Raw genomic sequence first — 27,615 nt, 5'->3', positions numbered from 1 at the left:
GCTTCCTCTGGGTCTCCCGCTGTATGTAGGAACCCCAGGACTTGATCCTTCCTCCGCTGCTCTCCCAGCTGCATTAGCAGGGAGCTGGGTCAGAAGTGGCACCTCAGGTGGTGGCTTAGCTTGCTACACCCTGGTGCTAGCTTGAGGTAACTGCTTAAAATGTCTTAAGGATTGAAAGATTGGGTCCAATTCAAGGATGGGGGCACAATACTATGGGGACAGAATTGTTGTTGAGAAACATCTGGCCATAAAAACACAAAAATTGAGCCTCCACAGGCAGTTCAGGGAGCTGAGAGAACCAGGAATGAGAAGCAGACAGGAAGACGTGACGAGTTCTCCGAAATGAGAGGGCCAGGAGTGCGATCTGTGGGACACGCAGGGACAGGTGGGCAGGATCGGGGACCGGTGACAGCCAGGAGCCCAAGCCAGGCACTGAGAGCCCTGGGCTGTGCATACACGGAGGCCCCCGTGAGCCAGTCTTGGGCCCCGCACAAGCTGAGCCTGGCCCAGCCTGCATAGCTCAGGCACCCTGAGGTCAGGAGCGATTCTACTGTGGGCCTTGGGTACAAGCTGCACGCTGTGGCGTGTGGGCCACGTGACACATGCCGTGTACCACATGCTGTGGGTCATATGCCGTGCACTGCGCAGCGTGGGACACATGACACTGGCAGCAGGTTGCAGGCTAGCCACTGCATGAGGATGGGGTGCTGAACAAGCCCAGCACGAGGTCTGGGTCTACGGCCACAGGCCCATTGCCCTGCCCTCCCAGTGTTCCTGGGAAAGCCCAGCGCCAACCCAGCGCGAGGGACGCTCGGCAGGGATTCCTCCTGCCTTGCACAGGACTGCTGGCAGCTAGCCACAAGATCCATTTCCCAGGTTTCTGCTGAGGCCTTGGCCCCTGTGGCCTGCCTCTATGCTGGGCATGGCTTCCCCGGCCACATGGAGTCCAACTGACCGCACAGCACGCTTGCTTGTCCCGTGGGTAGCAGCTCCAGGGGCCCGAGGGGCTGCAGCCTCCCCAGTGGCGGGTGCTCTGGCCTGGGCGGGCACAGCCATTCTGTTTCGTCCTCATGGGCCCCGGGCCATCAGCACACAGAGGTGGCAGGCAGTGTGCACAAGCCTTCGCTGGGCCCCACACATAGAACTCCCTGCTCCTGGCCCAGGGGAGGGCCACCCCACGGCAGGACCCAGGCACACTGGGGTGAGCCACACCTGCCCTGCAGCTGCAGTCCCTGCCCTTCTTCCCCTCGGGGGTTCAGTGACAGTGCACCCCCTGTGCACGCATCACTGTACCTGTGCGAGTTCACTTACCTGCAGAACGCCATCTGCCAGACCTGCCTGCGACCTGCCCTTGACCCTGGCCAGCAGGGGCCCTGAGATCACCTACACTGGGAAGTCACAGGATCAAGGTTCTTGGCCTGAGTCACTCAGCCTTGTGTAGCCTGCAGGCCCAGGACTGCAAGGCTTTGCTCTGAGGACCCTCACTCCCCCTCTATTTCTTGACAAATCTGCCCTCGGCAGACACCAGCTTTCCTGCACCCAGAGCACGTGTCCCTGCGTACGCAAGGCGTGTGAGCATGAGGCACGTGCCCGTGTGTGCGTGCAGACGTGGCCTGAGCCATGACCGTGCATGGGGCCCAGCCGCGGGGCAGTGGGGGCAGGGCCCCAGGGGCATGAGGACACGGCAGTCCTCGCAGCGCGGTTTATTTCCAGGAGACAAACAGGAACCCGAACTATCTGTTGGTTCCAATGAGAATTTTTGTCTTTTTAATAAAGAAGAAAAAAGGGTTCCTTGGCTTTTTCCACAGAACAAATTTGAATTTCCAAAAGAAATATTACTTTGGGGCTGCCCAAATCAACTCTGGGAAGCCGTGCCCCCTCCTTCCTCCCAGCTTTGCTCCCACAGAAGTACCACTGAGAGCCTGGGGGGGTGGTGCACAGGGCATGTGGCCTGGGAGCCGTCCCTGCCCCCGACCCTGTTCAGAGCCGGACAGGCTTGCCGACCCACGAGGGGACCGTCTACTCCAGCTCTCCATGGCAGCAAGTTCCCCTGGACACTGCCCTCCTCCCTCAGGCTGCATCACAGCCCACACAGAGCCACGAGTGGCCAGCACTGTACAAATCACATGTGCGTGAGGGGGCGCCCACACAGCACACACCCACCCTGCATATCCTGTACCCCTTCCCCCTGCCATCGCCAGTCAGCAGCAGGCATTCTGAGTCTTGGGAAAAGCTGGCACCCAGCCCAGCAGGTGCCGGTCGGCAGGTTGTGCAGCACAGTGCTTGCAGGATAACCTGGCAGACAGCAAGGAACGCTTGATTGTCGCAACGTCCAACTCAGAGACGGGAAACACACATGGAGCAGCCTTGGTTTAAGGGACTGCAAGTCGGCACAGCTCAGCACCTTGCTCTCACTTCCAGTCCCCGACTGCTCTCCCAGGCCACAAGCAGGGAGCTGGATGGGAAGTGGAGCAGCCGGGATTAGAACCGGCGTCCATATGGGATCCTGGCGCGTTCAGGGCGAGAACTTTAACCGTTAGGCCACGCCGCCGGGCTCTCACTTCCACTTCTGTCCTAAGATGTTGCAAAGTCCAGAGGCTGACAGCTGGCTGGAGGCGGGAAGCGCCACAGGTCAGCATGTGGTCCATCACCTTGGACGTGAACGCGCTGGGCTGGGGCCGACCTGCTGACCTCCTGGGTCACCTGTGCACTCCAAGCAGCAGCAGTGGGCGAGGTCACCACCATCTTCCCTGACGGAGTGGGCAGTGGAGGCTTGCCACGCCTCGACACCCGTATGCATGTGTCCCAGCCCCCTGACCTGCAACAAGGTACCCACGCCTCTGGCAGCCTGGCTAGGAGACAAACCCGGAGGTCCTCTGGGACTGGGCGTGCTCAGGCAGGGACAGGGGTAGGCCGGTTATGTGCAGCATCTGCAGAGTGACCAGGCACATCTGGTTCAGCCCCAAGCCCAGGTCCGCGGCAGGAGGGTCACTACACTGGTGCTGCATGCCGGGAACAGGTGGCAGTCTCCTGCGAGGCAGCTAGGGTGACACGCAGGTCGGTTCGCTTGGTCGGTCAGACACGGCCGGTGGCCTCAGCAGCGTGCAGCCAGGCCCAACCACTGGCGCTGTCACTGTGTTCTCAGCTCGGTCCTGCTTGAAGACCAGCCAGGCGTAGCCGCTTCAAGCCCCGCTAAGGGCTCAGTTGGGAGAGAAGGTTCCAGGCCTCCCTGCCCCACTGGGTCCAAGTGAGCTCCGTCTGTGGGCAGCTCCGCAAGGCACTGTGGGCCCAGAGAGCCGCACCACTCCCGTCATGGCCACCAGAAACACCCCCTTGGGGTACCCACAGGCCATGCATGCTCCCTGGGCAGGGTTAGCACACCCCCTGGGAAGACACAGATGCAGGAGGGCACACCCCCAAGGGGTGTGGACAGGGAGCCTGGCACCTGGGCCCGAGCTGAGACTTCACAACCCCTGCCAGGAGCCCATGGGTGTGGCTGGACACTCGGCAGCACAGGCGTCCCAGGCCCTCCCCAGGGACCAAGGGCATTGGTGGAGGCCCAGCACAGCGTGAGCAGGGGCTGTCCCAGGACTGCTGAGCTGGGCGACAGCAGCAGTGACCAGGGCTGGGCGATTGGGCATGGAGAAAACACGCAAAGCTGGGATGCCAGCCGAACACACAGCCTTTGAGGCAGAAAGGAGAGGCACTCCCCCCTTCCAGCAGACATGGATCCCGGGTGAGCCGGCTGCTCCCCTCCGGGCAAGGAAGGAGCCGAACATTCGAGGTGTGGTTTTTATTGCTCAGTACATGGTGCTTGGACGTGCAGGCTGAGCGGGGCCGAGGCACGATGGCTCCTAGCGCAGGGGCGGGGCAGGGGTGACTGACCCCAGGCTGGGGCACTCTCTGGGGGCAGGGATGAAAGCTGCTGACCTCTAAATGCCATTTTCTAGGCCACATGGCCGCAGGCAGAGGCCTTCAACTTAGGCTTTCCACGGGTCAGCAAACGAGCAGGTGACCTTCTGGGTCTGACACCCCCCAAAAAGTCAGGGGACCAGGGGGCTGTGGGATGAGGTCTCTGCCCTTGGCCCAATCTTAGTGGAGCCCACAGGAGGCGGCATGGTGAGGAGTGGGGAGCACCTGTTATGCCAGCGGCCACAGCCGTGAACCAGAATGCTGCCACTGCCTCCACAGAGTCCTCCCTGCCCTGGGGGCCAACGCACCATCTTCTTGGGCTGGTGTCTCACCGTCCCCAAGTGACCCGCTTTCATGCAGGCACCGGTAACACAATTCTTTCATGTGTCCCTTCTGGGCAGCCTCCCAGCAGAGTGAGGACCAGCTGTAGCCAACGCCGGGGAGCCAGGCCAGGGGCTGGACAGGCCAGGGGCTGGACAGGCCAGGGGCTGGACAGGCCAGGGGCTGGGCAGGCCCTGATCCCCGCAGCCCAGGCCCTGCCGTATTTAGCTCTGCGCTTGCTGTGGGAACCAGCAGCCTTGGGCCATGGCCAGCCAGGTCTGTAAGATACCACTGGGAGTGGGGAAGCACAGGATCTCAGCCGCAGGGCCCAGAGCCATTGGCAGACCAGCCAGCCGCCCAGCGATGACGCCATCCTCCTGAGCTGACCAGCACCCAGTCACAGCCTGCAGCTACCGTCACTTGGTCACCTCACAAACAGCACCCACCAGCGCTGCAGCTCCCTACCTCTCTGCTGCACCCTGGCACCCTGGCACAAGCATCTGGGCCCCCACGTGCTGGGGGGCGTGGGGAGGGTGCTGGTGGCCCCAGGGGCTCGTGCACCCCAGCACCCGGCGTGCAGGGCTGCAGCCGTTTCAGCCTGGGCTTGGTGGTAGTAGAGGAGGGTTCTACCCACAGAGTTAAGGAGGGAGACAGGGCAGGCATGGAGGAGGGTGGGAGCTGCCAGGTGCCTGATGAACGACCCCCGGTCCATGCTGACCGTCCCACAGCTGGAAGCCGAGCAGGGCCGGGGAAAGCAAGCTGCAGGCATGGAGGAGGGGGTGGTGAGTAGGGTGGGGACCAGCTGCCCCACTCCCAGGAGAACAGTCGGGAACTGAGTAAGTAAGAGACATTTTTGAGGGCATGGACCAGGGACAGTCTCCCAAATAACTGATTAAAAAAATAACAATCAGAAACCTGACCCGAGTTTACAAGGGAAAGCAGCCTGTGGCCAGCCCATGGAGCCACACTGGGAAGGGGGCGTCGTGCGGCCAGCAGGTGCCCAACCCTCCCCCCAGCAGCGTGTGACCAGCGCGTGTCGGGCAGGCCTTCTGGGGTCTGTACTCTTGGCTCAAGTTTTATTTGTTAATATTAGTCACCAGTTAATAAGAAAAATAGTTTCTAAGTGTCTCTCCCCTCGCTCTGTTGCTGTTTTTTAATTGAGTTAATTGGATACCACCGTCGAGTTATGCATGTTCAAACACAGGCATTAATTATTCTTTTTTCTTAAACTCTTGGTTGCCATAGTTGGAGCCTTTTTCTATTTCCGTCACTCCTATCAGTCTGCGGACTCCAAAGGACGCTTGGGAAGAGGGAGAGAGAGAGAGAGCGGGGGCAGTCAGGCGTTAAGGCACCCTCCCTGCACCCCCAATCCTGGCCTCAGTCCCCCTGTGGTCAGCCGGCCCACAGGTGGTGACAGGTTCATGGGGGAGGTGGATGTGGGGCTGCTTCTGCTGCCCATGCCTGAACCCACATGGGCATGGAGGACAGCCAAGACAGCACAGGCGGGACACCTCATCCTGCTGGGAGGCATGCCAACCACAGCAGCCACCTGAGGACCACTCCCAGCCCTGGCCCTGGGAGCCCCGCCCCGGGAGCCGGGCCACGCCCCCGGAGCCCCGCCCCTTGGAGCCTGGCCACGCCCTGGGAGCCCCGTCACGCCCCTGGAGCCTGGCCACGCCCCGGAGCCCCGCCCCTGGAGCCTGGCCACGCCCCTGGAGCCTGGTCACACCCCCGGAGTCCCGTCCCTGGAGCCTGGCCACACCCCCGGAGCCCCGCCCCTGGAGCCTGGCCACGCCCCTGGAGCCTGGCCACGCCCCCGGAGCCACACCCCTGGAGCCTGGCCACACCCCCTGAGACCCGCCCCTGGAGCCTAGCCACGCCCCGGAGCCCCGCCCCAAGCACCCTGGCAGGTTGCATGGCTCTGAGCTCCTCGTTGTGGGGGGTCATTAAAGCAGGTGACCAGCTTACAACTCCCTGACCAGATCCCATGGGTCCTACGAGGCCAGAGCAACTCAGGACTCCGGGACAGCGCCCTCCCTGGGCACCGACACCCCCTGAGGCCGTGGCCTTGTGGCTGAGTGGTAATAGGGGGGTGGTGTGTGGCTCCCCAGCCATGTCTCCCTGAGGGGCCCGTGACCTTGCTAATTACCTGCTCCCACAAAGCCCAAGAAGGTCAGGATCAGGAGGGGGGACCCGCTGGCGAAGACGCCCAGCACGAAGCTGAAGAGGGGCGAGAGGAGGACGGTGGCCCAGAAGAGGAAGTTGAGGAGCGTCCAAGGCCTCCGGGCGGGTCTGAACTGCTGCCCTGGGAAGGTGCCCTTCTGTTCGTAGGTCTCCTGCAGTGCGTCCTGGGGGGCACACACAAGGCACGCTGGGCTCTCCCCGCACAGCCGTGCAGAACGGAGCGGCCTGGGCTCCGCAGGTGCCATGGTGGCCCTCACCTCCCCAGTGAACCACAACTGTGGTCAGCAAGTGTCCGAACTGTCTTAGAGTTAACCAGAGTGTCTAGCCCGGGGGCAGCCTCCCCACACCAGCGCCCTTCTTTGGGGCTCAGAGGCCGTGGAGCCTGCTGGGGCACAGGCCTCGGCATGCACCCTGCCCCCACCCACACCAGACTCCAGCCTGGTGAGGAGCCGGGAAGCCGCAGAGCAGGGGCGAAGCCTCCCTCGACCCCGTGACAGTTGGTGACGGTGCCCAAGCGGGCCTGATGGTCTGATACCCAGTGCTTGGCTGCCTGGCACTCGCCATGCCAGGCCTCACAGGCAGCTGCAATGCCAGGCAACTCCTTCCATGTCGTGCCCATGTGTCCAGCAGGTGCACACCACCCACCCACCGCCCAGGCAGTGGGAGTCAAGCGTCTCTACTCGCGTCCCTGTCTCTGCACTTGTGGCTGTGGCTGTCATGGACAGCAGTGGGGCAGGTTCTCAGGCCCTCAGCCGCTGCTGGGTCACCAGGCACCCCCCTGGTAGGAGCCCGCACGCCCTGCCCGTTCCCAGGCAGGAAGGTGAGCGCCTCGCACAGGCTGAGTTGCCGCACGCATGGAGCCACAGACCACGGGCTCCCGAGGTGCACCATGGCACAGCCAGGCCTGCTGACTTGGTGCGATTTTATGAGCATTTGGACAAAAAGCTGGGGGCACCTGCTCTCCTGCTTAGCAGCTGTGGCCTGCTCTGCTTTCTGAGTGATTGCGTGTGAAGGTGTGCCTGTGTACCGTCACCAAGGGGGCGGTACCTGCAGAGCACACGTGGGGAGACCCTGGCCCACCGTGCATGCGCACGCCTCCAAGAAGCACGCCTGTTCTCCCGTCTCCTGTCTGCACCAGCAGTGGGCTTCCGGCCCGTCCCTGCTGAGCACGGGCTCAAGGCTGCCCACCGCCCCCGCTCCTGCGAACAAACTCCTAGCACTGTCTGAGCTGCTGTCTCAGTTCTGCCCACGTCACCCCAGTGACTTGGCCCCTCGGTCCCCCAGGCCTTCTCATCTCTCCCCGGCCTTGCATTCATGTGAGCTCAACTCCCACCAGGCTGCAGGCAGGCCTCTAACCCGAGTCTCCAGGCAGGCCCCGGGTCTCCGTGCAGCTCGCACTGAGCCCAGGAGGAGGCAGGCTCCGCATGCAGACGCCCAGGCACCAGCTGCCCCAGTGGCTCCGGCCCAGCGTTCACCTCAGGCCTTCCTGGCTGCACTGAGAAGGTGGGTGCCCGGGAGGGTCCCCAGCATCCACCAGGCTGCAGGGACAATCGGGAAGAGTGGAGGCACAGGAAGGTGACTCCACATGCTCCCGCGCCATCTGTCCCCACTGCCCACGAGACGTCCACCCACGGCGGGGGTGATGGCAGCAGGGCCCTCCCCTGGCCGCCCTGTCTGCCTCATTCATTCCTGCAATGCCGAGATAAGGGGGGCACCCCCAGGGAACCCCACCTTACCTTCTCCTGGTACAGTTTATGGAGCCACTGGGCCGCCTCCTTCTCGTCCGCTGGGATCTCTCCCAGAGGAAATCTCCTGTTCCACAGGGAGAGGAGAGAGACAGGGTGAGCGAGACACGGGAGCCCACGGAGCCGACACAACCCCGGGCCCGCCAGGGCAAGAGGGCCACGTGGTACCACACTCACTGCCCTGCCTCACAGGGAGCAGCCCGCGTGGGCCCCGAACATCCAGGAGGGGTGAGCCATGGCTCCTGCCTAGACAGCGGCTGCAGCACACTACTCAGGGAGAAGTCGGGAACCCCTGGGGTCACACAGGCACCCCAAAAGCAAGAGACAGCTCTGCCTGAGCCGGGCAGGGGAGCAGCACCCAGCCTGCTTCTCCCTGGACCCTGGTCAAGTGCACCCTTCACCAGGGAGAAAGAAGAGTGCCCCAGCAGGCAGGGTCCCCCACCACAGCTCCCACAGCAGCGGGGCGCCGGGCAGGGTCCCCCACCACAGCTCCCACAGCAGCGGGGCGCCCGGCAGGGCAGGGTCCCCCACCACAGCTCCCACAGCAGCGGGGCGCCGGGCAGGGTCCCTCACCACAGCTCCCACAGCAGCGGGGTGCCCGGCAGGGTCCCCCCCCACAGCTCCCACAGCAGCGGGGTGTCCAGTAGGGCAGGGTCCCCCCCCTCAGCTCCCACAGCAGCAGGGCGCCCGGCAGGGTCCCCCACCACAGCTCCCACAGCAGCGGGGCGCCTGGCAGGGTCCCCCCCCTCAGCTCCCACAGCAGCGGGGTGCCCGGCAGGGCAGGGTCCCCCACCACAGCTCCCACAGCAGCGGGGCGCCTGGCAGGGTCCCCCACCACAGCTCCCACAGCAGCGGGGCGCCTGGCAGGGTCCCCCCCCTCAGCTCCCACAGCAGCGGGGTGCCCGGCAGGGCAGGGTCCCCCCCCTCAGCTCCCACAGCAGCGGGGTGCATGGCAGGGTCCCCCCCCTCAGCTCCCACAGCAGCGGGGTGCATGGCAGGGTCCCCCCCCTCAGCTCCCACAGCAGCGGGGTGCATGGCAGGGTCCCCCACCACAGCTCCCACAGCAGCGGGGCGCCCAGCAGGGTCCCCCCCCTCAGCTCCCACAGCAGCGGGGTGCATGGCAGGGTCCCCCATCACAGCTCCCACAGCAGCGGGGTGCCCGGCAGGGTCCCCCCACCACAGCTCCCACAGCAGCGGGGTGCATGGCAGGGCAAAGAGGGGGCAGGGAGAACCTCTGCAGAAAGTGAGAACACAAACCCTGAAGGAGGCCGGGCTGACTCCTATGACATCACCTCCCACACACGGCCCCTCACCTCCCATGCGGCCCCTCACCTCCCACACACGGCCCCTCACCTCCCACGCGGCCCCTCACCTCCCACACGCGGCCCCTCACCTCCCATGCGGCCCCTCACCTCCCATGCGGCCCCTCACCTCCCACACGCGGCCCCTCACCTCCCACACACGGCCCCTCACCTCCCACACGGCTCCTCACCTCCCACGTGGCCCCTCACCTCCCACACGGCTCCTCACCTCCCACGTGGCCCCTCACCTCCCACACGGTGCCTCACCACCCACACGCGGCCCCCCACCTCCCACGCGGCCCCTCACCTCCCACACGGCGCCTCACCTCCCACACGGCGCCTCACCTCCCACACAGCCCCTCACCTCACACACATGTCTGCCTCGTATTTCTTCCCGTAGAGGATGCCCAACAGGGATGGGTTCTTGTTTCCTCTGAAGTTGAGGGTGACATCGTAGATGGCGGCGACTGTGAGGAGAGGAGGGAGCTGCAAGTGTATACTGCCTTCCAGACTCCCTGCCCGGCTGCCAGGCTGCCCGCGAAGGGCAAGAGCCTGCAGGCCCGCCCAGCAGCGCCGCACCAGCTCGCACCTGTCCCTTGGAGGCACTGCACGGCCGTGGTGAAGCCCTTGGTGCGTGGCAGCAGGTGGTACTTGAGCGGGGGCAGCCCCTTGGAGGCGGCCACCTCCATGCTGACGCGGTGCTTGGTCTCGGTGAAGCGCGTCCCCTCGCAGTACAGGAGAAACTAGGGCAGGACACGGGCACGGGGTCACTGTGGGGCGCCTAGAGATCCAGTCCCCACGCAGCATGCCAAGGTCTCCTCAGGCAGCTGAGAGGGCGGCCATCCCAGGACCACACTGCCAGGCCCGGGGCAAGGCCTAATGCTGCTCTACCACAGGGGTGCCCAGCTTCACTCGCACACAGCAGCTCTCCATAAAGAACTTTCCAGAAAAAAGTGAAACATGCAGGTATCTGAGCCAGGAGGCTCCAGCCCAGGGGAGGTGTCGGGGAGCCCAGAACAGACCAGAAAAGAGGACTGGAGCCAGGGCTGGGCAGGAGCTCTAGGCCTGTGTGCTGGGCCTGCAGCCCACAGGGCGGCTCCAGCCAGTGGATGGGACGCACAGGCGTCCTGAAGGGAGGCCCAAGTTGACCCCCCAAGCCCAGCACTCACCGCATGCACTGGGCACTCAGGTCCCCCCAGCCTGGCACGCACACACATGCACTGGGCACTCAGGGCACCCCAGCCCGGCACGCACCCACATGCACTGGGCACTCAGGGTCCCCCCAGCCTGGCACGCACCCACATGCACTGGGCACTCAGGGCACCCCAGCCCGGCACGCACCCACATGCACTGGGCACTCAGGGCACCCCAGCCCGGCACGCACACACATGCACTGGGCACTCAGGGTCCCCCCAGCCCGGCACGCACCCACATGTACTCGGGGTAGTCGGACAGGCGCCGCAGCCCCCGGATGACAGTGTCACGGTCCTCCTCCCACTTGCGCTTGCAGAATACCACCTCCAGGAAGTACCAGGTCCAGCCGATGAGGGGCACGTACAGCAGTTCCTTCTTAGCCAGGACCTTGGAGCTCTGCAGCGCGGGCAAGGGGCGGTCAGCACAGCCGGGGAGTCCATGACCTGCTCAGCCTCCTGGCCCTGAGCCTTCACTACGCACAGGGACTATGGCTTCTGAACATGGTGCTGTCAGTCCCAAGCCCCAACCCTGCACCCCAACACCCCCAAGTCTCCACCCCTCACACAGCACCCCCAAGTCTCCACCCCTCACACAGCACTCCCAGGTCTCCACCCCTCACACAGCACCCCCAGGTCTCCACCCCTCACACAGCACCCCCAAGTCTCCACCCCTCACACAGCACCCCCAAGTCTCCAACCCTCACACAGCACCCCAATCCCATCCTCACTCTGCCCTGACCCTATCCCACTCAGCATCTCTTCCCCTCACGGCTCTCCGCAGCACTCAGGCCTTTAATTCCTCACTCCAGTACCCCCTGTGCCCCCATGGCTCTCCCAGCACCCCACCACTCTGGATCCCCTCAGGGCTCACCCCAGCACCTGGTACCAGGCACCCCATGGCTCACCCCCAACACGCCAAACCGCTCGCACATCGTCCACCCACAGAGGAAGTCGATTTCAAAGTTGTGGTTGAGGATGACGACCACGTGTTCCTTGCCGAAGTGGGCCAGGGTGTCCTCGTCGGTGAAAAGGGTGCACTCGGTGCAGGACCACCACTCGAGCAACATGACCAGCTCTGCGGGGAGGGCAGCACTGGCTCCAGGCTTCCTGCCAGAGAGCAGGCCCCCGGCCCCCACCCGCAGCCCAGACTCAAACATGCCACCCCACAACACCTGCAGGAGGGTCCATGACCCATGACGAGCCCCGGGGGGCCCCACCCTCTCCCTGGGCGCGGGGGCCACAAGCGCTTCCAGAGAGCCAGCTCCCACCCACCACTGTGTCCGCTGCTCTGAGGCCCACATGGGTGGCTGTGGTCACCCTGGGGTCACCCATTCCTCCCCAGAGGACGTCCAGGCCTGCCCCACAGGTGCCACAGGCCCTGGCAAAGGCTGGGGGAACAGGCATGCACAGTCAGCCAGCCTGGCACCTTCCTGAAGGCTGGCCACCTCACAGGGCCAGGCCAGGGTTCCCCTGCACATGCTGGACCCCAGCCCACCTTCACTGCAACAGCAGAGTCCTGCGTGGGGAGCTGGCCCTCAGGCCACACTGCCCAGGTCATGGAAAGACCTCTGCTTCTGCTGTGTCCCCAGTCATGGTAAAGGGGACTGAAGTGGCTTCCTCATGGAACCTTATGCAGGTAGGGGCACGTGACACATGGGTGTCAGTGGGCAACCTAAGTGCCAGTCGCTCCTGATGATGCCCGAACCAGGATGCCCCACCCCCTGCGCAGGGCTCATGTTTGTAAAAACGAGACAGAATGCAGAGGAAGCCCAGTCACAGGAAGGCACTGTGTGATGACGTGACTGTAGTCACGTGAAAGGTGGACGGACAGAGGCGTCCACTTCCACCCACTGGCTCTCTCCCCAAATGCCCGCAGCAGCTGCGGCAGGGCTGGGGGCTGCCCCCAGTCTCCTGCCTGCCTTTTGGTACTGACCAAGAACCAGGACCACTGCCACCTATTGGGGAATTAGATCACAGATACTCAGACCCCAAGAGGTGGCATAACCATGGCATGGCGCCGCCCCGAAACCCAGCATGGTGACCGCTGGCTGGGCCTGGGCGGCTTCCTCATCTCGTACCCCACTTTTGTGGCACTTCTCATTGAGGAGCATTCCTCAAAATCAATCTCCCAGTCCCCTACAAATGCCCAGAGCCAGTTCCCGTGAACCCCAGGCAGCGTACACTCTGTCACCTGGGAGCACGTTCCCAGCCCTGGAGGGCATGCTGCCATGCTCTGGCGGGGCACTCTGTGCTGTGGCATCACTGGCTCTGTCTCTTCTGAGGAAACCCAGTCAGGATCCCAACCATCTGTCTTCTGCTCATCAGTTATTGCAGTATTTTTTGCCTTTGTAATTTCTGCTTTGCCTGCTTAGCTAGGGAACTGTGCGCTCGCAGGCCTAGCAGCTTGCATATGACAAGCCGTGCTGACAGAGCATTCCTCAGGGCGCAGACCCCTGGTGAGGCTGTTAGCTAAGACTTGTTCACTCATAGCATGTCCCCACAGCTGTTGCCCCCTAGCTTCCCGCCACTTGGCTTAGCTGCCAATTTGCTTGTTTGAAATCTATTACTGCACCAATAGAAGCCTGCCAACTTGCTCTTTTAAAAAGTTAACAGTTAAACTGACCAATCATGACCGTGGAATTGTGTGAAATTGGCCTGAAGTGTATGACAAGCCTGTGCTGTGCAACCTCGGGGCTGCTCCGCCCCGGCCCCGCCCCCCGGCCGCTGGCTGCTCCGCCCCGGCCCCGCCCCCCGGCCGCTGGCTGCTCCGCCCCGGCCCCGCCCCCCGGCCGCTGGCTGCTCCGCCCCGCCTCCCCGCCCGGCCGCTGGCTGCTCCGCCCCGGCCCCGCCCCCGGGCCGCTGGCTGCTCCGCCCCTGCCCCGCCCCCCGGCCGCTGGCTGCTCCGCCCCGGCCCCGCCCCCCGGCCGCTGGCTGCTCCGCCCCGCCTCCCCGCCCGGCCGCTGGCTGCTCCGCCCCTGCCCCGCCCCCCGGCCGCTGGCTGCTCCGCCCCGGCCCCGCCCCCCGGCCGCTGGCTGCTCCGCCCCGGCCCCGCCCCCCGGCCGCTGGCTGCTCCGCCCCGGCCCCGCCCCCCGGCCGCTGGCTGCTCCGCCCCGCCTCCCCGCCCGGCCGCTGGCTGCTCCGCCCCGGCCCCGCCCCCCGGCCGCTGGCTGCTCCGCCCCTGCCCCGCCCCCCGGCCGCTGGCTGCTCCGCCCCGGCCCCGCCCCCCGGCCGCTGGCTGCTCCGCCCCGGCCCCGCCCCCCACACGGCCGCTGGCTGCTCCGCCCCGCCTCCCCGCCCGGCCGCTGGCTGCTCCGCCCCGGCCCCGCCCCACGGCCGCTGGCTGCTCCGCCCCTGCCCCGCCCCCCGGCCGCTGGCTGCTCCGCCCCGGCCCCGCCCCATGGCCGCTGGCTGCTCCGCCCTGGCCCCGCCCCACGGCCGCTGGCTGCTCCGCCCCGGCCCCGCCCCATGGCCGCTGGCTGCAGGGCCCGGCCGCCCGTACGCGTTTGCATCAACTTCAGCCTCTTCATGAGTTCTGGGGATCTCAAAATCTGGTGCAACACTTCTCTTCCCCGTGGTGAGGTCCACGTCTCTGCCATGGCTCCCCCGCACTGGTCTGATGCCCCACTCCCTGTGGTTCATCAACATGAAACCTTCCAGAAGCTTCCTCTGTAGCTGTCCTCCTTGGTTTCTCTTGGGTCCGGCCACTCTGGATCACCCTGTCTGCCTCTGACTCCACGTGGGAGTCTTCAGGCCCTCCAGGCATGCTCAGCCACACTCCGTGGAGGTCCTGCTGCTGGCCCACGCGACCTCTGCTCTGGGGTACTGTCCCAGACCCTGCGCTGGCTCACGGCTGCCGCGGCTGGCATTCTGAGCAAGGTGTCGCCCAGCTCTTGCTCCAGCTCTGCCTGTGGGTCTCAGCTTGGCTGTGTCACCTCACAGGACTGGCCACGCTCCCTCCCCACGGGCAGCGTCACAGCCAGGCCAGCAGGCTCAGAGGTCCACAGACCCCAGCCCAGCCCAGGGCGAGTGCACAGAGACCCCCGTCCACTGTGCTCATGGCACGATGTGCAAACTGGCAGAAGCCCCCCTCTCCCAGCCTGGCTATCGCCACATTCACAGCATTCCCCGCAGCCATCCAGCTTCCTGTGCAGTTCCAGCTGTGCACGTGTGTGCATGCAGGGGGCCTCTACAAACGGCAAGACAAGACGGTGGCACACTCTGCTTTGCTGCCCAGACGCCGTAGGCAGCTCTCTCCCAACACACCGGCTGTTCCACCTCCCCACAGCCGCCCAGGACCCTTGCGTGCTGTGGACAAGCCACGGGCAGTGCCCACCGACGGCACACAGGCTATTGCGGTTTCACACCAACAACTTCTTCACAAGTATCCCTTTCAGACACCTGCCTGGAGGGCAGCCTCACCTGGCAGGCTTGCCAAGCCACAACCCTGACAGGGTTTAAGCTGCTGTTCCAGCTGGTGCCCCTGGGGCTGGGGTCTCTGCCAGCCGTGGAAGGGGAGAGACCAGCAAGCTGCAGGTGCGTGCGTGTGTATGTGTGTACAGCCAGTAAAGGCAGCACACATGCACACACTTGCAGATAGGCGTGTATACACACTTGCACACACAGCCCTGCAGCTGGGGGACCCAACGCAGGGGCCAAGTTGGGCTGGCCACGGAGTAGGGTGGTCAGAGACAACAGCCGAGCCTGTGCTGGGCTGTACTGTGATCTGGAGACACACAAGACACCGTGAGGCCACTCGGCGGCCCCTCCCATGGCTCAGTGCACGCCTCTGTGTGCTCCACTGGCCACAGGCAGTCAGCTGAAGTGTGCAGGTGCCTCACCCCCATGCCATGTGCTGGGAATGTGGCCCCTCCCGAGAGCCCCCGAGACACTCACGGCTCCAGAGCGAGTAGGCGAGGCGGCAGTTCAGGCGGCGGTACAGCTGCTTGTTGAGGGGCCAGAGGGCCAGGGTGCACAGCTGGGTGAAATTGATGACCAATCCGCTCACCACAAACACGAACCCGATGAGCAGGTGCACCACGAACTGGGTCTTCAGGTAGGCGAGCAGGCCCATGGTCGCTACTCAGGCACGGGTGCAGGGTCCCTCGCTGAGCACAGCCGTCCTGCAGACACAGGCACAGCAGTTAGCATGGAGGGCTGGAGGACCCCCGTTCCCTGGGGCTGGGGGTGACTGGAATCTACATGTCTGCAGTGACTGCCCTGTGGAATTTAGGCACGTGGCATCCACAGCCCCTCTCCCATGTATACACACCACACACAGGTATCATACCACACCACACATGTACCACATACCACACATACAAACACATTACACCACACACACTGCACACATACGCACATGTGCCACACACACTGTGAATACACAATAACATACACACCATCCATCCACACAGCATCCCCACACCACACACCATCCATCCACACACCATCCCCACAGTCACACACCATCCCCACAGTCACTCACCATCCATCCACACACCATCCCCACAGTCACACACCATCCATCCACACACCATCCCCACAGTCACACACCATCCCCACAGTCACACACCATCCCCACAGTCACACACCATCCCCACACCACACACCATCCATCCACACACCATCCCCACAGTCACACACCATCCCCACAGTCACTCACCATCCATCCACACAGCATCCCCACACCACACACCATCCATCCACACACCACCCCTACAGTCACACACCATCCCCACAGCCACACACCATCCCCACAGTCACTCACCATCCATCCACACAGCATCCCCACACCACACACCATCCATCCACACACCATCCCCACAGTCACACACCATCCATCCACACACCATCCCCACAGTCACACACCATCCCCACAGTCACACACCATCCCCACAGTCACTCACCACACTAACGTACCACATGCATTGCTACACAAACAAGACAGGGAGAGGGCAGCCATGCCCCCAACATGAGCACCGACCAAGGGTAGGGAAAGCAGGTGGGTGACTCTGGTCTTCAGGATCGTGAGAAGCCCGTGACAGCTTGGCTGCGGTACTAGTCTGATGCCCACCTGCCAGGGTCATTCCTGGGACCCCTCCGCACGGAGCAGGCCCAGGTGGAGGGAGTGATCCTAACCTTGCCTCACGGTGGCCACACGGCGCCAGCAGCCCACCCCCTGCCAAGCCCTGCACAGCTGGCTCCGGGGCCCTGCGAGGTGGGGGCAGGGAACTGGCTCGGAGGCTTCTGTGGCCCTCCAGTGTCCCCTGTGAGCACCTTGGTCACAGGGAGGCCCGTGACTGAGCCAGACACCCTGCGAGACAGGCCAGACAACAGAAGATGACACTCAGGCTAGGTCTTTGGAAACACCTCTGGGACGTGTCCACAACCTTCGCCATAACCTTGGAAAGTCCACAAAGAGAAGTGAGAGTGTTTGTCTCATGCCAGGATGCCACCTTGCTTTCCTCTTACAGCTCAGGCAGTAACTGCCTTCTGTGAGTAGAACTGGAGAAGTTCCGCTGTCGGCCACTAGGTGGGATGCGTCTCCGCACCGCCGCGTTGACTGGATCATCCGCACCGTGCAGGGATGTGAGCTTGGGTGAATGAACCGCGTCATGTGCGAGCGCTCTCGCAGCTGACTGGTTGAGCATCACTTCAGAACCCCTGAAAGGCCATCAGGCACGCTCCCCTCTTCCTCGCCCGGGGGAATGGTGCCAGCCGGAGAATAAAGACTACTAAGAGTCTGCCTCCGACCCACTTTAGGGATATTTTTTGTTAACTCGCAACACCCAGCTAAAGGTCAACAATGCCAGCCCAGGCCTATGGAACCCTCAGTGCCTGAGCTCTGCCTGGAGCTCCGTGGGCACGGCCTCCGCTGAAGGCCAGCATCCTCCCACCCTCTGGATGCCCTCAAGTCAAATTCCTGCTCCCAGCATGCTGCAGCTCTTCAGCTCCCAGGCGAACTCTGTAGCATGGGGGGTGACGGGGACTGCTGCCCGCCCCTCCCCTTCCCCAGCTGGGGTCTTACTCTCTCCCCTCCCTGAAGGAAGCCCAAATAAGGATAGCTGGGGCTGGGACACCCCACCTCGCCGACTTCTCGACACACGTGCAGCAGAGTAACTGATGTCCGTGTTCCAGCCAGCTGCCACCTGCTAGGGCGTGCCCCGACAGGGAGCTCCGGCCACACCCCTGCCTCACGGCCGTCTGGGAAAAGCTCCCAGTTGCTCCCTCTGGATCTCAGTGGTCATTCTGGAAGGACTCCCTCTTTTTCCCTGCCACCAGCACTGGCGTCCAATCTCACTGGTGTCCTTACAGAAGAGGAAGGACCACGCAAGCCCACAAGAGAGACCATGACACATGACAACAGTCTCAGCTCATGTGGACATAGTCCACAGGTGTGCTACGGCCCACGAGAGACCATGGCCAGGATGCCAAAACCCAGGAACGAGGCCATGACCCATGCAGCCATGGCCCACACAAGGACATAGCCCATAGGAAGCCACAGCCCACGGGAGACCATGACCAGCACGAGGACATGACCCAGGAGTGAGACCACAACCCATGAGGCCGTGGTCCATCCAAGCACAGCCCACGGGAGGCCACAGCCCCAAATGATGTCTCAACAGGCACTCATTCACCACATTCTCACCCATACCCCTCCCAGCCACACACCTACTCACCCTTTGCCCATACCGAGCGTGCAGCCTGGAGGGCCACATGGCTGTGCCTCACAAGTGCCTGCAGTCACTACAACGAAGGCCGGCAGAGACAGGGCCAGGCTGCACAGTGCCACAACACAAGTGGGATCCTTTCAGCTTGGGACACAGCTGAGGAGCATCAGTGAGACCCGGGGCTTCCCCAGCAGCAAGCCTGGGGCCAGGAAGTCTGCAGCCCTCCTGCACCCCCCACCGCAGACCCCCAGACGCCTCATCAGCTCCATCTGCGTCTCACTTAGGTGGCAGAGGATGGCACCCAGGGCCCTGGCCAGGTGGTGCACAGGGGTGGCATGGCTGGGCTTGTGCCCACAGGGGAGCCTGGGCCTTTTAGTGACATCGCAAGTGAGGACACAGTGCAGACTGCTGTGACCTTGCCCTGCATGAGAGGAGGCTGCGCTGCCCACTATGTCCACGCAACGGCCAGCATCTGCTGCGTGCCGTCCACTGTGTCCACGCGATGGCCAGCATCTGCTGCGTGCCGTCCACTGTGTCCACGCGATGGCCAGCATCTGCTGGAGAAGCCCGGGAGTGGCCAGGCCGGCCTTGCTGTTGGTCAGTCCTGCCTCTGGTGCTCCGGGGGCCAACCTCAGCCCGCGAGGGGAAGTCACGTGTGGACATGCATCTACTCAGCCCTGTGTCCACGAAGAAAATGACGCACACCTGGGACAGGTGGTGGCACCGTTACATGAGCCACCGCACGCTGTCTGTGCAGCTGGCCTCGGCTCCAGCCGACTGCTAGGCTGAAGGGCAGGAGGGACCAAGCCACAGCGGCACAGCCAGACTCCTGCTGCACCCACACAGGTGCGGAGCAAGCGGGTGCCTGAGGGCCTCCGGAGAGGTGGGACTTACGGAGTGAGGATGGGGCCGGGGCTGGCTCCCGGTCTCCCTCCACACCCCCACCTGGTGAACCCCAGCAGGAAAGGGGCCTGGGAGAGATCGTGAGCAGTGGGGACAACAGACCCTGACCTTCCCCAATTCTCAGAGCTCTAGAACTTTCTGCCCCTCCTGGCAGTGTGGTGTTGGGCTGGGAGCTAAGGGAGAAGGGTGACTACACAGCAGGGGCGGGACAGGGGGCCCTGGGCTGTGGGCTGGCAGGGGCCCTGGGCTGTGGGCTGGCAGGGGCCCTGGGCTGTGGGCTGGCAGGGGCCCTGGGCTGTGGGCTGGCAGGGGTCCCGCACAGCAGGGGCCCTGGGCTGTGGGCTGGCAGGGGCCCTGGGCTGTGGGCTGGCAGGGGCCCTGGGCTGTGGGCTGGCAGGGGCCCTGGGCTGTGGGCTGGCAGGGGCGGGACAGGGGGCCCTGTACATGCATTACCGCATTCTGTACACAGAGAGCACATACACAGCACACATGTGCAGACCAGCTATACACATGGACACGTATGTGCACCTGCACACGTGTCACACAAAGATACAGCACATACATGGACACACAAACCAGCATCAGCTACATGGCTGGGGTACATCTTTTTGGGGCGACTTCTCTCTTGCACTAAGCACATTCTACTCTTGCGGGAGGCAGACAGCTACCAGTGACAACCAAGCTGGCCATCCTCCCCTTGACGCATCTGGACCTGGAAAGCTGCAGAGGCGACTGGATTCCACTTTCCCCTGGAGAGAGGGACAGCCCACCACTGTCTCCCAACAAGAGTACAGCCCAAGGCCATGGCCTTCCTGGTGACCTCCGGGTGCTGGGCATGTGGCCTTCGCCTCCCGGTGAAAGAAGCAAGGCTGGTGGACACGGTGTGGTTTGCAGCAGACAGCTGCCGGAAGCACCCGCTGCCTCCAGGGCCCCCCACACCCACTGTACTTCCTGGGAAGGCTGGGAGACGCTGGCAGAGGCATGCTCCTAGACGTGCCCTGTCCAAGTTGGCACTGACCCTGGCCCCTGCTGGGAAAAAGGGGCCAATGAAGCACACGGCAAAACCTACAGGCACTGTGACCACAGGCTTGAACACAGCAAGCTGCGGTGGCAATGCCAGAGTGCCAATGGAGGCACTCCACTTCCGATTCAGCTGCCAGTGTGCAGTGAAGGATGGCCCAACTGTGTGGGGCCCTGCACCCACATGGGAGGCCCAACACAAGTTACTGGCTGCAGCTCGGCCCAGCACTGGCCATGGCAGCCTTCTGGGCAGTGACCCAGCAAACGGAGGATCTCACCTGTCCCTTCTGTAACTTTTGCCTTCCAAATGTGAATAAATCTTTAGATAGATAAACAGGCTGCCCGAGGCCGCAGGCACAGAGGGCCGGCCAGACTGACCCCAGCCCAGCCCAGGCCACTTGCCACCCCACACCTGTGTCATCTGCTCCTTCCACGTGGATGCCAACCCAGGGCAGTGCGGGCAGCAGCAGGCAATTCTCACAATGTTCTTTACAGCCCCAGACACTGGGCCCACCAGGCAGCTCCGAGGGTCCCTGGGGGCAGGCACAGCCATGGGCTGAGGCTCCCAGCAATGGGGTCCATATTCATAGCCACCACATCCCCCAGCTCAGGCCCCTGCAGGCCCACACCCAGGGTTGCTCGGAAAACCCCAATCCCGGGTGGGAGTCACTGACCTTGACCTTCAACAAGTGGCAGACCCCAGGCTGTGCCGGCCCCCACAGCCCCTGCACCGCAGGGGCGGCTTCTGCCCTGAGGTCAGCTTCCCGGGGGAGTGAGAGTCTCGGGTCTGGCTGGGACTCCCCCTCAGGGCTGGACATTCGGGTTCCCTCCGTCCTCGCTCCTCCTCTCCCCAGGTCCCCCACGTTTTCACCAGGCCGAAGCCCTGTCCGCAGTTTACCCTTGGCTGCTCCGCCCACAGCCAGGCCCAAGGCACCCTGGGGCGAAGTCCCAGGTCAGTGCTGACCTGCTGACCGCTGGGCTGGGGCCAAGCCTGGCCTATTGCACCCTTCAGGGAGGCAAGCTCCTCCCATCCCCCCTGCTTTCTGTGCTGCACCAATGGAGGGGGGCGTCCTGCCCCTGCCCCAGGCTCCCTCAGTTAGCTAGGCACAGTAGGCACCCCTCCGCCCACACACCTGAGCCCCCCACTGCTCCCCTGCTCCATCGTTCCTCCCTTGCCCACTGCTCCTCTCCACTGCTCCAGGTCTGGGCGGCTCCAGCCCCTAGCCTGATGGTGGTGTGAGCCTTCTCAGCCAGCACCAGCAGGAGGCAGGGGCAGCCAGAACCGCCCAGCCACCTGCTGGACATGGGACAATGGCCTGCCAAGTGGGTGAGATGGCAAGTCCCAGGCTCTGCCTGCAGCAGGCTCACATCCCTGGGCAGGCTTGGCGGGGCTGGAGGGTCGCCACAGGGACCCCCTCCACTGAGCAGTCCCCTCTCCCAGGGGCTCTGGCTGTTCATTAGCCCGTGGGCTCCCCCGCCTGACCCGCGTCCTGCTGCTGGCACCAGCCCCAAGGGCTCACCCAGCACTGTGCCCTGCCTGCCCTGGTTCCTGAGGCCAGCAGGCTGGACAACTGTCAGCCCAGTGCAAGAGTGGCTGGCCCAGCCAGCCATACAGAGCTATAGCCCAGACCCGGGCATAGCAGCTGGCAGCGGGGGCTGAGGCCGGGGCAGCTGCCCGCAGGTACACACAATGTGTGTGTGCTCAGCATCAGCCCTGGGCAGGCGAGGGAGTGCCCCAAAGAGGATCCAGTACATTGCCCCTCCCAGTGTTGGAACCATGGCCCCCTCTCTGGGCAAGCTTGGTAAGTAACAGGGGCAGCCTCACCGGTGCAGGCTCCTGTCTGCTGGTCACACGGATGCTGCCAAGCAGGATGGCCAAGCCATCACAGCTTCCCCGTGTCCCCAGCACTAGGAACAGCAACAAGGGCAGAGGAACACTGATCCTGCCACACCTTGCGGGAGACCCGCCACGGCCTCCCCGCCACGGCCTCCCCGCCACGGCCTCCCTGCCACAGCCTCCCCGCCACGGCGGCCTCCCTGCCCCACCGCCCACTCCCACAGGCCACCGGAGTCCCCTCTGCTGAGTCCAGCCACCGACTGGGCTCTCAATGTCTTTGTCCCCACTAATGAGCCTTCCACACAGGACTCCAGATGGAACCGACAGACATGGGCCGCAGGAGCCACACATGGCTTCTGGAACCTTCACCTAGCTGGGGCAGGGAGACCTTCATCATGTGGAGACCCCCGCCTTTTCCTCACTCTCATCAGAAACGCCAAGATTCGCCTCGCTCCAAAGTGGCAAATTCACATCTGCCACCAAATGGGTTAAACCAAGGACAGGCACCCCCAGCCGAGGGGCAGAGTGGCCCTGCCAGGCGGGCAGGGTGGCCCTGCGAGGCAAGCTGGAGACCCCCAGCTGAGGGGCAGGGTACACGGTGCACGGGCCATGTGGGGGCAGGAGGGTGGAAGGGATGCTGTAGCCAGCTGGCAGCAGGAGAGAAGGCTAGCGGGCAAGCAGGTGCCTGTCCCTGGGTGTGCCAGGGGGCGTTCCTGCCGCCCACAGTTAACAGTTACTTAGCTGTCACACTCCAGCTGGGGCCTTAGCTACCCACCAATACCTGCTCCACTGTCAGGTCTCTCTCCCTACGCATTGGTCTGTCCTCACCAAAGATGCCCACCAAGCACCCTGGCACCGGTGGGTACGTCCCCCTGGGGGACAAGGCCACTCTAGGCTTAAGGCTTCTCTACCCATACAGTAGTGAGGCCAGCAAGAGCTACTTGGGATTCCAGAATGTTCGGCTGACTTGCCCCAGGTGCCACCAGAAACTGGCAGTTCTGACCTATAACATGACACCATCAACATTCAAGCCACCAATGCTGTTGCTGCCTTCAGTGGACGCTCACCCGGCAGTCAGTGGTCCTCACACGGGGCCGGCCTTCCTCACAGGGTCAGGCACCCTCACAGGATCAGTGGTCCACACACGGGGTCAGCCGTCCTCACACGGGGCCAGCCGTCCCCACACGGGGTCAGCCGTCCCCACACGGGGCCAGCCGTCCCCACACGGGGCCAGCCGTCCCCACACGGGGCCAGCCGTCCCCACACGGGGTCAGCCGTCCCCACACGGGGGTCAGCCGTCCCCACACGGGGCCAGCCGTCCTCACACGGGGTCAGCCGTCCACACACGGGGTCAGCCGTCCCCACACGGGGGTCAGCCGTCCCCACACGGGGCCAGCCGTCCTCACACGGGGTCAGCCGTCCACACACGGGGTCAGCCATCCCCACACGGGGTCAGCCGTCCTCACACGGGGCCAGCCATCCTCACACGGTGGTCAGCCGTCCTCACACGGGGCCAGCCATCCTCACACGGGGTCAGCCGTCCTCACACGGGGTCAGCCATCCCCACACGGGGCCAGCCGTCCTCACACGGGGTCAGCCGTCCTCACACGGGGTCAGCCGTCCACACACGGGGTCAGCCATCCCCACACGGGGCCAGCCGTCCTCACACGGGGCCAGCCATCCCCACACGGTGGTCAGCCATCCCCACACGGGGTCAGCCGTCCCCACACGGGGTCAGCCGTCCTCACACGGGGCCAGCCGTCCTCACACGGGGTCAGCCATCCCCACACGGTGGTCAACAGGCACACAGCACTCAGCCAGAACCAAGCTGTGTCAGGTTTCTCAGAACTTGGCCTAAGATCTGTTAACACCTGGTGGCTGCCAGAGCTCCGATCTTCCCCGTGTGCCTGTGACCCCTAGAGTTGAGAGCTGCCCCTCGCACCTATGATCGCTGGAGCTGAGCTGCCCAATGCATCTGTGACCCCCGAGTTGCGACCTGCCTCACCCGCCTGTGACCCCCAGCGCTCCTGGCATAGGGGCATCCCTCTGCCCTCTCCCTGCTTCCCCCAACCCCTGCCTAGTTCCTGCTGCTCAGTCTGCAATTTGCTCACAAGGGACACACAGCACAGAAGGAAGAAGCCAGGACAGCCTGGGGACACACAAGGCTTTGGAAAACCTCATTCCTTTCACCTTTGGTGAAAACGTTACCTAAGGACGTGGTCCAAAAGCACCAAGCAACCAATCTAACCACAAGACAGACATGGAAGTGAGCAGAGAAAGACACAACTAGAATTATCAAGCAAAAAAATGCCACACCAACAACTAGGAGCCAGTTTACTACAAAAGTAAACAGGATGAACACGGCGCGAGAAAACAGCCTGGCCTGTGTCTCATGGGCATCAGGGTCCCACGCTGGCCCCGCGCTGGCCCCGAGCTGGCCCGGCCTGTTTGGGGAATGCACGAGCAGTGACCCTCTGTTTCTGTCTCCGTGTCTCGCTGCCATCCACAGTAAATGAAATAGCCTTCTCCAGGCACCAGGCTGGGTCCTGGCTGCTCCATTCCCATTCAGGTGCCTGCTAACACACCTGGGAAAGCAGCGGAGGACGGCCTCCCTGGAAGAAGCTCCTGGCTCTGGATCCGTTCCAGCCATGTGGCTAACAGAATGAACCAGCAGTGCCTGGCACGACAGCATAGTGGTTAATGTCCTCACTTTGAACACACTGGGATCCCATATGGGCGCCAGTTCTAATCCCAGCAACCCCGCTTCCCATCCAGCTCCCTGCCTGTGGCCTGGGAAAGCAGAGGATGGCCCAAGGCCTTGGGACCCTGCACCTATGTGGGAGACCTGGAAGAAGCTCCTGGTTCCTGGCTTCGGATTGGCTCAGCTCCAGCTGTTGTGGCCGCTTGGGTAGTGAATCAGCAGGAGGAAGATTTTCCTCTCTGTCTCTCCTATTCTCTGTACATCTGCCTTTCCAATAAAATCAATCAAATTTTTTTTTTTAAGAATGAACCAGCAGATGGAAGATCAGTCTCTCTCTCTCTGCAATTGTGCTTTTTAAATAATAAATCTTCAAAGCACCAGGAAGAAGCCCAGCTCTGCCAAGAGAATGCCACAGGCCGAGCCCAGTGCAACAGCAAGTGTTAGTCTAGTAACGCTGTTGGAAAGAAACCAACAAACCAACTAAGTCCGCAGCGTCCAAACCCCAGAGGCCATCAGAGCCTGTGGCCAAGTCCCATCACCCACGGGCCTCCAGGGACGGTCAACACGAGGAGTCCTCTGCAGCATCCTCAGTGCCCCTGAAAATGCCACAAGGCCGGGCACGCCCAGGGCTCAGCACAAGATCAGGGGAAACTGAGTCAGCCAGCCACAGGGATGTCCGGGGCACCCACCGCCCGAACACCAAAACCACGGTACTTATTGCCACCTGGATGACAGCACGACACACAGACGATATAAGGATGACGTGCAGGGGACACGCAGACCCGCGGGCAGCACACGGACAACAGAGACAGCACGCAGGTGACACGCAGACCCGCGGGCAGCACACGGACAACAGAGACAGCACGCAGGTGACACGCAGACCCGCGGGCAGCACACGGACAACAGAGACAGCACGCAGGTGACACGCAGACCCGCGGGCAGCACACGGACAACAGAGACAGCACGCAGGTGACACGCAGACCCGCGGGCAGCACACGGACAACAGAGACAGCACGCAGGTGACACGCAGACCCGCGGGCAGCACACGGACAACAGAGACAGCACGCAGGTGACACGCAGACCCGCGGGCAGCACACGGACAACAGAGACAGCACGCAGGTGACATGCAGCCACAAAACAGTGACGCCGTCAAGCATGGGACCTGTACATGCCCTGGTGCCCCGTCAGCTGGCAGGCACCCTCTCCCCAGGCTCTGGAGCCTGCCCCTCTCAGAGGCCCCAGCCTGGGCAGGCCATCCTGAGCACACTGTGCCAGAGTAACTAAACCTCCGGGCCCAGACTCCCACCAAGCAGGTTCTCCCTGGACCGTGCGGAGGAAGGAGCCAGGGATTCTTGGGTGTTCAGCAGGTGGGTCCCCTCACTGTGTGCTTCACTCCCAGGATGGTGGGCAGGCCCTGGTGATACACATACGTGGGCACACATACACACCCCAGGCAGGGCAGCTCAGCCACTGCTGCCATTCAGGTCTCTGGTGCTGCTTCTTCAGCGTGTCCAAGTTGATGGCAAACGGCCCTGGCTTCCTTCACCCTCACCCCAGGGCCACCCAAGTGTCCTCTGGATAACAGGTCCCAGGATGCTCCGGGGACTGGCCCCACCCACTGGTGGCCCACGAAACCAGCACACTGTGGTAGGCATTGCACATCTGGAGAGAACTGGCTGGACAGCAGTGGGCACTGGACGCCCACCCACTGTGAAGAGGGTGGTCGAGGGATCTGAGGGGCAGGATGGCTCCTCAAGCGCTTGACCGGCCAGCACCACCAGCAGGCCAAACACCCCCTCGTGGCCCTGGCTCCAGAGCACCTGGGATGCCTGTGGCTGCAGCAAGTACAGCCAATTGGTCCCTTGGCCACCAACCAGGCATGCCTCTGCTGTGACCCCCACCTCCTCACTGTCAGAAATGGTCGCAGCCCATAGGGAGGAAGCAACTCCAGAGCCCAGTAAGGAATTCCCAACCTGTGCCAGAGGGCCAGGGAAAAGAGGCAGGACCCAGCCGGAACCTTCCAGAGCCTGGGCACACCTCACAGGAACTGCCCTGTTCTTGAGGACCCAGATCCAGCTCTGAACTCTTCCAAAAAAAGCAGACCATTCCCACAGCTGGGTAGGATTACCTGCTTCCCACTCCCATCACAGGCAGGGCTGGCCCTGGCCACTCCATCACAAGGAGAGGGGCTGGCCCCGGTCACTCCCATCACAGGCAGGGCTGGCCCTGGCCACTCCATCACAAGGAGAGGGGCTGGCCCCGGTCACTCCCATCACAGGCAGGGCTGGCCCTGGCCTCTCCATCACAAGGAGAGGGGCTGGCCCCGGTCACTCCCATCACAGGCAGGGCTGGCCTCGGTCACTCTCATCATAGGGAAGGGTGGTCCTGGTCACTCCATCACAATGAGGCTGGCCTTGGTCACTCCATCGCAATGAGGCTGGCCCTGGTCACTCCATCACAGTGAGGCTGGCCCTGGTCACTCCATCACAATGAGGCTGGCCCTGGTCACTCCATCACAATGAGGCTGGCCCTGGTCACTCCATCACAAGGAGAGGGGCTGGCCCTAATCACTCCATCACATTTCCAGCACTCAGCATGCACGGCTTGAGCCCCATGTGTCACATTAAAGACCACTGGGCATACTGACCAGCCATGAGCAACTGGTACACTCGTGGGTATGAGGAAGTGGGAGGGTGACAGCACTGGGTGGGACCCACTGTTCCCTGTGCAGCCCATCCCAGCAGCACCACTTGCCCCTACCCCCAGCATGGCCTGGGCACAGCTCAGGCAGGGCAGGCACAGCAGGTAGGAAGCCCCACACCACCCACCCC

General features: G+C 63.4%; 1 protein-coding gene across 2 annotated transcripts in view; it reads right to left on the bottom strand.

Moving 5' to 3' along the window:
* Positions 1 to 5,290: 5,290 nt before the first annotated feature.
* The window catches only part of AGPAT3 (1-acylglycerol-3-phosphate O-acyltransferase 3), a 48,193-nt gene continuing 25,868 nt past the window's right edge, over positions 5,291 to 27,615 (bottom strand). For both annotated transcript variants that reach the window (XM_040986683.1, XM_040986682.1), the window contains exons 2-9: positions 15,550 to 15,776; positions 11,562 to 11,731; positions 10,892 to 11,053; positions 10,053 to 10,206; positions 9,828 to 9,930; positions 8,154 to 8,229; positions 6,383 to 6,581; positions 5,291 to 5,533 (exon numbers count right to left, since the gene is read on the bottom strand). In XM_040986683.1, coding sequence (XP_040842617.1) covers positions 5,445 to 5,533; positions 6,383 to 6,581; positions 8,154 to 8,229; positions 9,828 to 9,930; positions 10,053 to 10,206; positions 10,892 to 11,053; positions 11,562 to 11,731; positions 15,550 to 15,727 — 1,131 coding nt within the window. In that variant the 5' untranslated portion in view covers positions 15,728 to 15,776 and the 3' untranslated portion in view covers positions 5,291 to 5,444. The remainder of the gene's footprint in view (positions 5,534 to 6,382; positions 6,582 to 8,153; positions 8,230 to 9,827; positions 9,931 to 10,052; positions 10,207 to 10,891; positions 11,054 to 11,561; positions 11,732 to 15,549; positions 15,777 to 27,615) is intronic.

This window comes from Ochotona curzoniae, unplaced genomic scaffold, assembly GCF_017591425.1.
Source record: "Ochotona curzoniae isolate NIBS_2020 unplaced genomic scaffold, NIBS_Ocur_1.0 contig_4516, whole genome shotgun sequence".
In the NCBI taxonomy this organism is placed as follows: domain Eukaryota; kingdom Metazoa; phylum Chordata; class Mammalia; order Lagomorpha; family Ochotonidae; genus Ochotona; species Ochotona curzoniae.
The sequence above is the reverse complement of the archived record's forward strand: the minus strand, read 5'-3'. Positions and strand labels throughout refer to the sequence as shown.